Source organism: Halictus rubicundus, chromosome 5 (genome assembly GCF_050948215.1).
Source record: "Halictus rubicundus isolate RS-2024b chromosome 5, iyHalRubi1_principal, whole genome shotgun sequence".
Taxonomy (NCBI): Eukaryota; Metazoa; Arthropoda; class Insecta; order Hymenoptera; family Halictidae; genus Halictus; species Halictus rubicundus.
The window spans coordinates 14,343,836-14,358,101 of record NC_135153.1 but is presented as its reverse complement, the minus strand read 5'-3'; the positions used below and the strand labels follow the sequence as shown (position 1 = coordinate 14,358,101).

The following is a 14,266-nucleotide window of genomic DNA, read 5'->3' as shown; positions in this document are numbered from 1 at the left end:
AGATAAGGGCCGCGCGGTGACAAGAATAACAGCCATAATAAATCTTGGCTTTTAAAAAACTGGAACTCGAGTCGGAGTGTTTTTCGCCGGCCGTTGAAAATATTGAACGACAGTTTGATAAATATGGGGGTCGCGTCGCATCGCGTCGCGTCGCGCGAAAAGGCATCGGTGCTGTTATCATCTGTTATCGATTTAACAAGATATTATCCTGCTCGAAGGAAGCGCGACAGTTCGTACATCGCTTGGAACATCTCGTTTGCACGAAACCTCTTTTCCGAGGAACCGGAGATCAATCAACCATCCGAGACTTTCCTCCCTGGAGTGGGACAAGCGTATCTTCGCGCAGAGTTTGCGCTATGTGTTGGTGGCTCATTTTAATTTAATAATTTGCGCCTGGACGGATCATTTTCTCCGGCGACTGGCGTATTTTTCCTCGAATTACACATTAAAGAGCTCCCGGCGGCGCCCGAAACGCATGAAACGATAATAAATTCCACGGCGAGAACACCGTGGGAGACGGCGTTCAACTACCGGTTGGATTAGTTTTTCGACAACGAGTTACGATACTTCAGGTTTTCAATTTTCTAAACGGTCCGCTTTTCAATCGAACACTGTTCAAGCGGCGTGGTCAAACGTTGACGTCGTCGTCGTCGTCGTCGTCGTTGTCGCAAGGTCGATAAAGCTACGGTTTATTACAGAAGCATCAAACTATAGTAACGCGTAACGGTGCCATGAATAATATAAAACGACGCGAAAACACGAAAGTTTCGCCGCGGATCGATTTATCCATAAAAATGTCTTTGCGAAACGGGCCTCGAGCATCCCCGCGACGCGGAGAATGCGAATAGCTCTCAGGCAGAATAGAAAGACTTCCGGGCATGCCTGCATAATTCCATCGATATCTTTTTATCTGCTGGCAACGACATTGTTACGAGACGCTTGGCGAATTTCATTTTGAGAATGAAAAACCATCGTCGCGCGGCATCCGAACTGCTACGGTTTAATGAAAATCTGGGACTCGTGCGCGCGCGCGGAAATATTGCCTAACATTCGACTGCGAACTCTTTCGGAGCTAGTCGTGGATGTTACGCCAAACTATCAACACGGATAATATTCGAATGATTTCGAACATTCTGCCCATTTAAAATTTTTTTTTTTTAATAGAAACAGTAATGAGTACACTGCGGATTTGATGGATTTTCGGCAAAAATAGGTGGTTGTAATTTCAAACGATGGAAAGGTTAAATGTATTTAATTCTTTACACTCAGACATATTTTAAATAAAAAATCAAACATTTCTTCCGACCTAGAGTATTTCCATTCTATAGAATCTTTTTCTAAAGGCGTCCCAGTAAAACATTACGAAAAAACAAGAGACGTACAATAAATCCTCTCTAAACCGCTGCCAGCAATAAAATTCTGACAGCGACAAGTCAACCGCCTCGCCAAGAAATTCTTTTCATAGCAATTTCTCGAAACGCGTTCGCAAAAGATCGTTTATTCGTGAATCTTTGAGGAGTCGGCCGGAAGCGTGTGGCTCGCGAAAGGACTCGTGTATCAAAGCATGCTCGTTGGTTTCCTGTGCGACGTTATTTAGCGTAAGGTAACATTAAGTTTAATACTCACGATGCGACGGAAGTTTTGCGTGTCGCCGGGACGAGCCGCGACGAGGACGCAAGGCAGCAGGAACTCGCGAAAATGCTCGGTAAACCGATTACATCCATGCAAAAGCTGCTCACCTGACGATGAGAGCACGCGACTGGCAACCACCCCGTGAATCCCCGGCTTCGAGTCAGCCACCCTGTTCTGGTTGCCGACGTCGATTCCCCGACATACCAGCACACACGTCCAACCGACGTACACCCGCGTGTTGCCCGACTGGTATATACGTCACGATTTACGTCGTTGCCGTCTACCAGCCTATACCACCGGCATACTATACGCTACTCGACCTTCGACTAACGCTGGCTCGTGACCAGGGCCGTCGAGGGAACACGACGGCACCCCCTACCTGCGCGAAAAATTACGAGGCTGGCCGCCGGACAGCGGTTTAGACTAACACGATTTACACGCGATCGGTTTCAGGATGATCCTTCGGGCCGTGTTCACTCTTCGAGGCCGGGCTACATACTGGAAGCACCGACGCCGAGGACTATCTAGCCCCTGGAAAGCTACCCTAATCGCCGGAATGCCGTTAGCCCTCCTTTTTGTTTTCATAATCGAGTTCCATTTGCGGCCTCCTTCGTTAGGGCCGATAAAGTAATTATTCCAGGCAGCTAGAACTCTGCTTCTTCTACAGCACGATACCCTGCAACGCGGCGCAAAAATTCTGACAATATTCTCGTACTTAATTGGACAATCCTTATACAACCTTACCGATTTATAGTACTTCCCGTGCAACATGATTTCGATGCAACGAATTAATCGTGTTATAGAAGGGTTGACAGCAATTAGGGACCCCAAGGAATCAAGGGCTTTATTGTTCTCGTAGGTGGAAGCACTCAATTGTTGCAAACTTTTACCTGGTGATCATTAAACGGCGGATCTTTATGGAAAATAAAATCTACTTGAGTCAATTGCAAAAAGAGATTGGGGATTTAGCAGAAACAATAGAAGTTCAACAAAACTGTATGTCTGCTGTTAATCGTTGTAATGAACTAAATATCACGTAGCGGTATTCTTAAATGCTTTTAATGTCTTCATAAGTTGGTAGTTCGCCTAGTCGTATCTATCGTAAATAAAGCATAAAGCCAGCAATCTAGTGGTCATAAACTGCGATAACGCCACTACAAGCTAATAAATCGACGAATCTTTATGAAAGTATAATCTTTTCAGTGCTGGTTTGTAGAAAATAAAATTAAGTAAAATACTCTCTTACCGTGTCAATAATTCTCATATTCTAAAGAAGATCTCATTAATATTGGAGAATTCAAATATGCCCGTGATTGCATCGTGTTTGGTATCACGTCAAGCAGAAAAACGCGAAAAATACTATCCCGAAAGTGTCATAAAAAAATAATCAAAAACAAAAAATGTTAGCCATCGAATCAGTATTGACTCTCCGCTATACCCAATCCGGTGTCACGTTTCTCGGCGATCGAACCTCCGCAATCATTGATTTTACGGCGACTCCTCAAGGCAGCGGTTCGACAGTCGACATGCCAAGGAGCAGGCTTAATATCCGAACTAATTATTCATGAAAACGATAAAGAGGATTACCCCAGTGCATTTCGTTGGCGATAAAAATGGGGCTCATCCGAACGCCTAGGCATTCCCGTAGCCCTCGAAGTAGTCCTCGGTCGTCGCGTGACGAAAACTAATTGGTTCGGGGGTGTGAAGGATGCGGGACTGACCCTCGGCCCCGGGTAGATACCAATGACTAATCATTCCCCCGTAGAGGTATTCCGTGCAGTTATTGGGATTTCAAAAGAAATCGGGTTGCTCGCAGCGATGGCGGCGGCGGCGGCGACGGCGACGGGGGGGGGGGGGGGGGGCAGAATAACGCCGGTAACGAAGACTGTGCAAAGAAACCCCGGCTAAAGATAGACCCTTGAAAATAATTGGAGGATCTCGTGTCTGGAGTGTGTGCACACTGTTGAGGAGTTAGCGTAAACTTCAACAAGCGTTGCGTGATATCACGTGCCACTGACCTTTCGCGCGTGGCCGTCAGCCATGGCAGCGAAGGCTGCCCGCTAACAAATAACGAAAAATGCGTTCGCAATGCCGTACAACACGCAACAAGCCGCTTTCCCAACCCGGTAAACTCTGTTCTTTATAGCGGGACCGACAGCCTTGATGATTTAACCTCCTGAGGCCTCGGAAACCTACATTTCGTTCCACCCCGCATTTACTTGGCCGTTATCGCGCCATCTTTATTAGCAGCTTTAGCACCATCTAGATGAACGAATGTTTAAGGCTTTTGCGTAAGAATAAAAATTCGATGGAAAAGGATAATGGACAATGTGTTTCATACCTTATTAAAGCCGCCAACCTTCATGATTTCGTGCCAGCTAGACGGCATTTACTTGACCATTATCACATCATCATTATTAGAAACTTTAGTACCATGTACCATCTTCGAATGTTTCAAGCATTTAAGTAAGAATAAAAATTAACTGAAAGCCTTATCAAGGTGGATAACCTCTAATAATAAACGTTTGTAACTAGCTGGAACGAAACGCGACATAGCAAACGTTGACGAGCTAACCGTTCCGCTTCCAAGGAGTCCTTTCTTTGAAGGAGTTCCTTTGACTCCTCTGATTCTCGCGGGCAATTAGTTTTGATTTATCTAACGTTTTCTCGCTTGAAGGTTTAATCTGCGAGCACTCGGGAACGCGGCAATATGTACACTCTGCTAATTGATTTCTTAGACCGCACAGCCTCCGCCGACCGTCGAAATGATTCCGCAATAAAAACTAGTCGGAACGACACATAGGGACTGTGAAGAAACAACATCGGTAACTCCAGTTGTAGCGGAAGTATTTACACGGGACCGGGCTCTAACCGGTTTGATAGGGGTTCTTGCATCGGGTTTTCAAGATGGACGTACGAGCACACGGTAAATACATCGCCCGCAAAAATGCACCGCATTGTCTCTGCTTTATTGCGAAAAAGGGATTCGCGAACGGGCGTAAAAAAGTTTGAACGAAACGGCAGAGCAACCGGAGGGAAACGCCTCGAACCGAGTTCGCGAAGTAAACCATGCAGATTGCTTCGAAAATCTTGCGGCGCACGACAGGATTTGAATAATTTCGGAACTTGCAGCTTCCTCGATCCTTTCTTGCCACGATGATACTTTGGACTGCTGTTGTTGTCCTGAACTACGTGAATCTGAAGAAATATCGCGGTTCAACAGGAAAAAAACTGTTTTATAAGTGTTCAGATTGAGAAAACTGTCTAGAATGTGTATCAGAATGATTAAAGGAAGATAATCAGCAAAATCTCATGAATTTCTTTGTTTCGAATTTTCATGAATTGGATGAAGGTCGTTTGAAAGTCGCATGTGCAAATTTATTTTAATATTGTAGCCCAAATTTCAAACAAGGAAAGGGAAATTATAGTTCAAGTGGAAGAAACAGTCTTACAAGCTTACAAAGATGACTATAACAATTATTAAAATGATAATAATCTGCAAGATCCCGTGACTTCTTTGCTTCAAATTACCATAAATTAATTGACGGTCGTTTGAAAGTAACCTGTTCAAATTTATCTTTACACTATACCCCCGATTTCGAACAGGAAAAGGGAATACGATCATTTTGAAAATCGCGGTAAAGGAGCTCAATTGGTAAAACAGAGTGTGTGAACAGCGCCATCGTCGAGAAAAGTGCGAAGTAGAATCAGAAACGTCAACGGTTAACCCGTCACGTATACCGGTTGACAGTGAAACTATTCTGCACAATATTGGTGACTTGAATAGTTGCAAAATGTTAGGAATAGTATATTTTTTGATGATATGTAGTCTCACCGTTGTTCACTCGAACAATCTCGAGACAGTGGGCGATACAGAACTCACAAATTTAATAACGAACGTGAAATACGTAGTCGTGCTCTTCAGTAAGTTCTAGTTTATGTTTGGCCACATTTCTTCGCTCCCATGACTGAAACCGTCCTCTAAAAATTGCTGATTATTTTCTAAACTATCGCTCATTCGAAACAATCGAATTTATCCAGTAGAGAATATGACTGCTTCGATTTGTCATTATAAAGGCTGATATAACCTGCTGTTCCAGGATTTTTATTTCCCAATTATATAATACACGTTTTATACGTGAAATATTTATCTATGCGTTTCTTTTAGCAACGAAGAATTGCGAAAAATGCGACGAGTTAAGAAATCAAGTAGCGGACTTAAAAGAGGACTTGGTAGACAACCTGCAAGCACGGGTGGTCGTAGTGGAAGACAGTAAACTCATGAAAATTTTAATTCCAGGCGATGAGCCTGCTCTCGTGTTCTTTAGACATGGGATACCCTTGCTCTACGATGGTAATGAACGGGAAATATTCTTATGGTACAGACATTCTATAGCTTGATCTTATAGGACCCTCTGACCCTTCGGAGATTCTGCACATGTTCATGAATAACATAGAACCCGCTACCAAACAGTTAACGGACGATACATTTGAACATTTAACACAAGCTAGCAGTGGAGCTACTACTGGAGATTGGTTTGTTATGTTGTGAGTATCATTTTTCTGTGATATCAACATTCCTTGCCTTCGTTGGTATTTAACATATACTCTTTTGCAAACAGTTACAATACAGACAACTGGGAATCCACTAAAATGTCTACCACGTGGGAGATAGTAGGTGCAAAGCTTAAACACAGAGTAAATGTAGCAAGAATCGCCAAATCAACAACTGGAGCAGCCACAGCCAGGAGATTTAGAGTTCAGGAGACTCCAGCATTTATATTGTAGGTATAAAAGGTTGGACACAGGAGTGGCAGAACAAGAATGGTCGAAATTATGAACGCATGTTGCCATATTTAAAATTATTTATTTTGTACTCCTAGCTTCAGGCACGGTAAAATGTATCGCTATGAAATACCGAAACACGACACCAACGCGTTCGTGCTCTTTGCGAAAGAATGGTACAAAAATGCTCGTGCTGAACCTGTGCCTCTACCACAAAGCCCATTGTAAGTGTTCACACTCCTTTGACACGATTAACCCTCGAACTAATCATCAACTTAACACTTTATCTACCATTTTCTAATTACCGTGCTACACCGGTACACTGAGAAGAAGCTTAATGATCTTCTAAATAAAAGTCCCAAAACGAATGATTAGCGTGTTAGTGAAGTTAGTCTTGGATTTTTAAAAAACTATTAAGTCGTCAAAAATTAAATAATTCAATAGTTTCTAGTTGGTTGGGTCAAAATTGATACCATTGTCCGAGAGTTAAAAGTAGAGCTCATACTACCAGTTTACTAGTAAGAGCTCTAATTAAAAATATGGTTCGCGGTGATGTAAAAATATTTATTTTTTCAGCGACGATCTTGTAGAATCGATCGCAAACACCCTACGCGACAATCCATGGATCATGAAGCTCGGCAGCATCACCATCGGCGTATTTATCATAATTTCGATAGCGTCTAAGTTTAGGCGCGTTCCTTCCGAGGAACCTCAGAAAAAAGACTAATAGTCTTAATCACCAGAGCAATCCGTTATGGGTACTGTGCCAAATTATCAACGTACACAATGTTGTACAAAACAGCGTAAAGATAAGCCGAATATATTTTTTACAATGAAATTAGGCTCCAGTTTTCGAAGATTTTAATTTAATTGTAGCAATAATACGCTTCTATTGCCTTTTAAATAAGTTCAGTACCCATAATATGTACGAAGCGACATAAATTTGTTTATATTATATCTAGATATTGCGTTTTAATCCATATAAAACAACGTGTACGATAGCTACAATATGGTTAATTTGTTTAAGAGAAATATTTTTTATGTTTTACAATAAATATTCTTGAATAAAAGTTGTTGGTGTTGAAAAACGTTAAAATATTTATCAATTGTGATTCTCCTTACGAAAAAATACTTGTGCTAACAATAGTGCGCATTTTATAGTTACGTCCACCTACTCGGCAATTCATTACAATCTGACTGAGAGCAATATATAATATTTATTTATGTATTGTAAATATCGATTATTATATACTTTAACTCATCTAACGAAATAAATTCCATCGTCCATACCGTCACGTTCATTGGATACACCCTTCTACAATTTTTTACCGACAAGCTCGTAGAAAAATAACGTGAAAATATATGAAATGCATCGACTTTTTGTATGGTCCTGTAACATAATGACTCAAAGACAACCGTATGGTCAGTTTTACGTCTTACATTATCAATAGTTTCTATTGTGTAATCACTCACAAGACAGTCTGTGCAACATATATATTACAGAAATTAGTTCTGTGCATTAGTTAAAATTATATTTATTCCCTGTGTGATAATTTTGGTCTTATCAACAGAAAATATTGCATCTATATTAAACATTATCGACTGATATATTTATCCTAAAGACGGTAGATGGGTCAGCTAATGCCATTCTAATGCTATTCTCGAATTTCTCTTGTATGGACGAGAATTCCATCATATTGCTCGGTTTTGATTCTATCCAGAACCCATCGAATTCATAGAAGAGATAACAATAAAATTGATGAAAGGCACGAATTGTTGGCAAGGTCTTTGACGAGTTATAAATATGAGTCCTTGCGGCTCCATCTTTCAACAGACGCAGAGCCATGCTTGTTAAATTTATACCAACTATAGCAAAAGCATAGCCATACCGTGGATGCGTAGAGTGGGACAGAACATGTGTAGCGGCACTGGGATATTCTTGAGCAAAATAAACCAAATTCTCTAGTCCCAGGATTCCCATTCCACGGAAGTCTGTCTTTGGGTCATCACCCTGAAACCCGATCTCCTGCCACTGCTTTGTAACTCTAGCATCTAGACGCTCGTAAGGCATTAATGAGTTCCACAACTGAAACAATAACAGCTCATGCTGAGGGTTCTCGGCGTCGTAAGGCGTTTTTCTAAGCTCTTCGCACTCCACACAGAGTTGTTTGTAGCCCCAAATTAATTCTATGCATTTGCCAAAGGACTTAGCAAAGTCAGGATGTGCTGTTGGATTTATCTTCTTGGTCACCAACACTGTCCTAATGGCTTCCTCTAATATTTTACGCTCTGTTTTTGTGGTAATACCACGTTGCTCGGCTAGATCGTTTAAATGAGCCACCAGAGTTTTGATATTCGCATTTCTAGATAGCCTGAGAGATTCTTCCACAGCCAGAGTTCTCGGTGCACCAGACGGCTCTCCATAACAAATTCTTTGGAGCTCGCACATCTGTGTTGTCTGACGCAACAACCATTTTACAATCGGTCTGAAATACCAGCAGACTAGTGACCACAGTTGCGTGAACATGCTTCTTTTGTTAATTGAAAACCTTGATACAAGGAATGCCCGGATGAATCCTTCTAATTCAGTCTGAAGAATGATTAACCTCTTCCCGTCATTATACTTGATTGAGCATAGTTTCCATCGCTCTGGCGAAATTCAATTTTCCGATGGCAAGAGAGTAAACGCCTCGACGCGATTCTCTTTCCGTTCTCTAAATCCCCGAGACGAACTCTTTTCCGTCGTTTACGTTCAAAGGGTAGTGCACATAACCTGTGTCATAGCAATCGACGTGCATGACAGGAACGTGAACTCTGTTGAATGAAAACTATCTTGGCCCACGAAATATTTTCTTGGACAACAAACTCACGGTTTCTACGTTACGCCACGGGGAGATCATCGATTTCCTTGGGCATTCCTTCTCGCCATGCCGAGATCAATATTAACCAGCTAAACTAACGCGATACTGACGGTGGAAGAGGTCACTCACTGCCATCATCCTGTATCAAAGTTCACCGTAACGCACGTACCTGTTCTGGGCCGAAATAATTGATTTGTTCCTCGACTCGCACATTAAAGGAACCCTTGTCTCGATCATCGATAGGAAATTAATGAAAAATCACAACCGTTTCCACCGTGTTCTCGAGCATTAATTATTGTTACGTTCTCTTCGGCTAATTACTGTTTCACCTTGACGGCGCATCCTTGCCACAATGTTTACTAGTCACAATCGAATTAATCGCCGGCCGTCAACGTTCGGTATGTGAACTCGATATTAAACGTCTAATAAAAGTCGTTCCTCTTGGATGAATAAATTGTTTTTTCAAACAAAAAACATTCTTTGTTGGAAATAAAAGTTACGAGTACATTTGTATTCATGGATTCATTGCGGTCCCCGGTAGATAAGGAGTTATGTAAAAGCGTTCAAATATTTCAAGTTTTTGCAAACGAACATTTTTTGAAAATATGAAAAATATTTTCTTTAGAGAACTAGATCATATATCAGTCTCAAATTCCAGGAAAACAGAAAAGTGTACATTGTTCTTTGATCAATTATTTAAATTAGTTAGGAACCAATATGGCGATAGTCCTGAAGGGATTGAAACGGGTAAAAAAAACAAAGAAGATATTAATTAATAAAATTGGGTACGACACGAGACGACTTCAGTCGGATTTTTGAATGGAAAGAACGTTTGGCTATTTTTCGTCCACGCTGAACTAACCAAAAGCTTTCGAAATGGACATTGATCCAGCGTCAACGTCAGGAACCTCGATAAATTGCTCGCTGGTCAGCGAACATTGTGAAAATGACGACGATCAATCCAAAGAACCACCGGTTGAAGAACAAACGGAAAAAGATAAAGAGATTCCCGAGCTGGTGTTGGATCTCCGAAACATTCTTCCGATTTGTGAGCCATCTTCCGACAACGAGGACTCTGTGGAGAAGTTGTCCGCTGTCCTAGAACAACCTGAGGACTCCTCGGTCACGATAGAAGACGCTCAATCGTTGATAGATGATCACGTGAAGCGGAAGTTAGGAACCATTAAGTTTCTTCAATGGACTATCTACTAGATCGTTAACGGTAGAGTAAAGTGATTCTTTTTAATTATCAGTCACGTTCTCCGGGAACGAATAGAGTCGCTCCGTGAAATTATGACGAGTCTTAAAGAAGAATTGCAAAACGAAGTGCAATTATGGAGAAAGGAGAAGGAGGAGATGCAATTGTTGCGCGAAAAGGGTAGTGCATTGGCTTTGCACGAAGCAACTGCTGCTGCACGTGCTGCAGCAGCCGCTTATGCCGCGGAATCGCCTTTGTCTAATAAAATGGGTAATAAATTGTTCAATAACGATAGCAATTACATTCGTAAAGGAAACTGTTTAGCTTCTTTTAGGTATAGCAGGTACTAATAGACTTCTAGTTGCAGGAGACATTTTGAATCTCGGTACCGAGGACACGTTCGCTGAGCTTGCTATACTCGAGTACGAGAAGAGGCTAGCTAAATATCAAGACTTACACGCGTATAGTCAAGCCGAAATGCGTTACAATGCTTGTTGGAAATCAATCGCGAACATTTACAAGCAGAAATTAGTGGAAATCGAACGGCTCTGTAACGAGGAGCTGGAAAAAGTTCAGCAAAACGCTAATACGCTGCAACCACTCAAAGAAATGGTATCGCAATGGTATATGGACGAGAAGAACCATGGCGATACGGTGAAGACGTACGAAATTTTTCCTAACGCACAGAAAAATGTTATCGACGACGAGGACGCATATTCTGGTCATAAATTTCAGAAGATTGATGCGGAAGTGAACATGGCGCCTGAAATATTCGTTGCCAAATTTAAATCTGAGAATTCAACGAATAGGCATTATGTGTAATAGATTGGCGCGATTCTAACTTTTCAACGCTAAATTCCGTTCAATGTGGTAATGTTAAGAGAGAGGGATAAAAATAGAGACAATAAATTGCAAGATGTCTAGAAAATTACATTGGGTCATTAATTCTTCGTTTATTTAGACTTATGTGCGTGTTCTATTTTGCACTACTAGACAAAAGACTACAGGGACGGCCAGGCTACAGGAAATACCCTTGACCTATACTGAGGGCATAGTGCAGAGGTGCACTGTCATGTTGCATCCACATAACGCGCCTTTTATTTGAAGGTACTTCTTCACATAATTGTAGTAATACTTGGGGTAGTTCTCGCCGAACGTTGTATTTGAAATACACAGTGCACGCTGGAAACGCAAATGTCACTATCCGTCTCTATGTCATACACCTATGATATATTCACGGATAGATAGAGCTATCTAGAGCAGAGAGGATAGGAGAGTGCTCACGCCCTGGGGTTTCGGCGTTCCCACTTTCGTGACATCGCCGTTTTAGCCTGGCACAGAACCGTGTCGTCTTTCCTGGAACAGAACCGTGTCGTCTTTCCTCGAACGGAACCGTGTCGTCTTTCCTGGAACAGAACCGTGTCGTCTTTCCTGGAACAGAACCGTGTCGTCTTTCCTGGAACAGAACCGGTCCGTCTTTTAGCATAAAACCACAGACGAGGTATAAGAGTAGACCAATCACCATATGGGGTTTCGTGTCTCACGATCTGAAATACCGACATCGTTAACAACAACTAGATTTCTTATGCCCTCTACGCTGACGAACGACAAATGTTGCAACTAGATCCACGAGAAGCTTAACCCATATACCTATTATATAATAAATGAAAGGACCTTCGATCGAAGGAATACCAATTTTAGGCAAAAATATTAACTTTAAGAAAAGGAACTTTTGAAAAGTTTCGAAGCAAATTTCAATTAGAAATCCAGGAAAAAAGGAGACGATGAAAAACTGTGTTTTTCGGTTAGTAATTCAAAGGAGCTTACCAAGAAGCTGAAGGTGGACCAGGGGAAAACAAGGAAAGCATTGAAGGCCCACCTTGGCTCATCCCGAGCTAGCCTAAAGTAAATTCTGACACAATTCAATTGAATACACAAGTTTTTATAATTAGTAAGTCTTAAATTCTATTTTACAATGTCATCGCAAATTATAAATGAGCAGCTATTAGCTCGATATTACTCTCTATTTGTAAGATACTAAAAGTTCTTACAAATAGAGAATAGTACCGATTGCCCGGGTCTCACCACGAGGAGGTTGCTGCACGAGAGACCCGAAAGGAAGCCAGAAGGAATTCAATACGCTTCCTTCTGACTCCCTTTCTTACAACGACGCTTTCGAGTCTTACAAACTAAATTTCGCAGCGTATGTCGAGTAATTATTGCGGAGAAAAAGGTGCGAGTCGGAGAAGAAGTCTCCGATTCACGGGAGATGAAAAACGAATCAGGCAGAAGGCTCTGATTCTTTCAGAGAGAGAAACAAAACCGAACCAGAGCAGAAGGCTCTGGATCGAGGGTGACGCGACGCGTACAATGCTTGCAGCCCAACTCCAGCCAGCATCGATACCCGACGTGTCCTCACGAAGAGCGATGGTCGAGAGAAGCGTTCAAACGATACCCTAAGTTTCCCCCACCCACCTGTCGCCAAGCAACGACTAGCGTTGAGGCGACTCGGGTGGACTTACGGCAGGGAGGATTTTACACGAGTGAACAGGTCTCTCGAACATCCCTCTCAATGGATCTACGCCGAGCACCGGTACCAACCGGTCTGGTACATACAAGCAAGGTCCGACACAGCATAAGGCTGTGTCGGAATCAAAAATCGAACCGAGCAAAGTGAAGTTACGGCAATAATTACTCGACATTTATACAATACTAAAAAACAAGCTTAATAACTAACGCACGCACTCGAATCGAGCAATTATTGTGAGCCAAAAAAAAACAAAATCTGACAAGTCTCTGAACAATTCCAGAGAAAATAAAAATGGAGCAGAAGGCTCAGATTTACGAGAAAGAAAAATGAAAGAAGCGAACCAGAGTAGTAGCCTCTGGTTCGAGGGTGACGCTACCAACTGGTCACAGCAGAAGGCTGTGACCCAAATCAAAAAGCGAAACTAACAAAGTGAATCTAACACAATAATTGCTCGAGAACTAATACGAACTTATAAATACTGTGAAGTCTTCTTAAAATTCGTTGTCTTCGTTCGACGATGATTCTGCTGAACTGTTGTGATTTAACTGAAACAGACTAATAATTAGACACAAAATGAAGCAAGACCGAAGTAATGGAAGAAGAAACGAGTCTTCGTACGATGCGTTGTCTTCGTTCGATGATAAATTTCTGCAACTGTTGTACTCAATCTGAAACAGATTAGTAATGATTAGACACAGAACAATGGAGGAACAACGAAGGATAAGAAGACGATGAAATAAAGACAAAACGATGACCCCGTACACGAGTACGGCCTACCTAACATGCACACGAGTGCAAATCTACCAGCTCACGAGAGCCAACCTACGACCAGCTCACGAGAGCCAAGCTAACCCCGTACACGAGTACGGCCTACCTAACATGCACAAGAGTGCGAATCTAACCGGCTCACGAGAGCCAACCTAACACCAGCTCACGAGAGCCAAGCTAACCCCGTACACGAGTACGGCCTACCTAACGTGCACAAGAGTGCAAATCTAACGGCTCACGATAGCCAAACTAACCCCGTACACAAGTACGGCCTAACCGAGAACAAACTAAGAGTAGATGAAGGCGGAACTTCAATCTACTGAGGTGGCGCTTCGGGTCGCCCCGGGTTCGCCAATACCCGTACTCACCCACAGCAGTGAGTCCCTGAGGGACCTCCTTTCGGAGGAATACCAATTTAAAACCAGATATATAAATTTTAGAATAAGAACTTTTGAAAGATCAGAAATAAATTTCCATTGGAAAGATGAACAA

General features: G+C 42.1%; 4 protein-coding genes across 8 annotated transcripts in view; 2 read left to right on the top strand and 2 right to left on the bottom strand.

Moving 5' to 3' along the window:
* The window catches only part of LOC143354439 (uncharacterized), a 29,089-nt gene extending 26,825 nt beyond the window's left edge, over window positions 1-2,264 (bottom strand). For 2 of the 3 annotated variants that reach the window (XM_076788519.1, XM_076788521.1), the window contains exon 1: window positions 1,627-1,768. The gene's annotated coding sequence lies outside the window, so the exon portion shown is untranslated. Of the gene's footprint in view, window positions 1-1,626 lie in introns of all 3 variants that reach the window. The other variant, XM_076788520.1, reaches the window with a different exon arrangement.
* A 3,074-nt stretch (window positions 2,265-5,338) lies between these two features.
* LOC143354434 (uncharacterized) lies at window positions 5,339-7,707 on the top strand. Its single transcript, XM_076788513.1, has 6 exons — window positions 5,339-5,556; window positions 5,801-5,986; window positions 6,042-6,180; window positions 6,255-6,416; window positions 6,516-6,641; window positions 6,994-7,707. Exons 1-6 carry the CDS (start codon window positions 5,427-5,429, stop codon window positions 7,142-7,144), a joined length of 894 nt encoding a protein of 297 aa, XP_076644628.1. The 5' UTR covers window positions 5,339-5,426; the 3' UTR covers window positions 7,145-7,707.
* On the bottom strand, window positions 7,616-9,744 carry LOC143354433 (ELMO domain-containing protein 2). 3 transcript variants are annotated; one of them, XM_076788510.1, is made up of 2 exons: window positions 9,448-9,744; window positions 7,616-8,903 (listed from the first exon to the last, which is right to left on the bottom strand). In XM_076788510.1, the coding sequence occupies exons 1-2, from the start codon at window positions 9,513-9,515 to the stop codon at window positions 8,006-8,008; spliced, it is 966 nt and encodes a 321-aa protein (XP_076644625.1). In that variant the 5' UTR covers window positions 9,516-9,744; the 3' UTR covers window positions 7,616-8,005. The 3 variants fall into 3 exon arrangements, with proteins under 3 accessions (XP_076644625.1, XP_076644627.1, XP_076644626.1); XM_076788512.1 differs by lacking the exon at window positions 9,448-9,744 and adding an exon at window positions 9,288-9,437 and having other exon boundaries at window positions 7,616-9,190; XM_076788511.1 differs by lacking the exon at window positions 9,448-9,744 and adding an exon at window positions 9,288-9,431 and having other exon boundaries at window positions 7,616-9,231.
* Window positions 9,745-10,067: 323 nt separating this feature from the next.
* Window positions 10,068-11,302, top strand: LOC143354435 (uncharacterized). Its single transcript, XM_076788514.1, has 3 exons — window positions 10,068-10,465; window positions 10,532-10,746; window positions 10,844-11,302. The coding sequence occupies exons 1-3, from the start codon at window positions 10,155-10,157 to the stop codon at window positions 11,296-11,298; spliced, it is 981 nt and encodes a 326-aa protein (XP_076644629.1). The 5' UTR covers window positions 10,068-10,154; the 3' UTR covers window positions 11,299-11,302.
* Window positions 11,303-14,266: the final 2,964 nt, after the last annotated feature.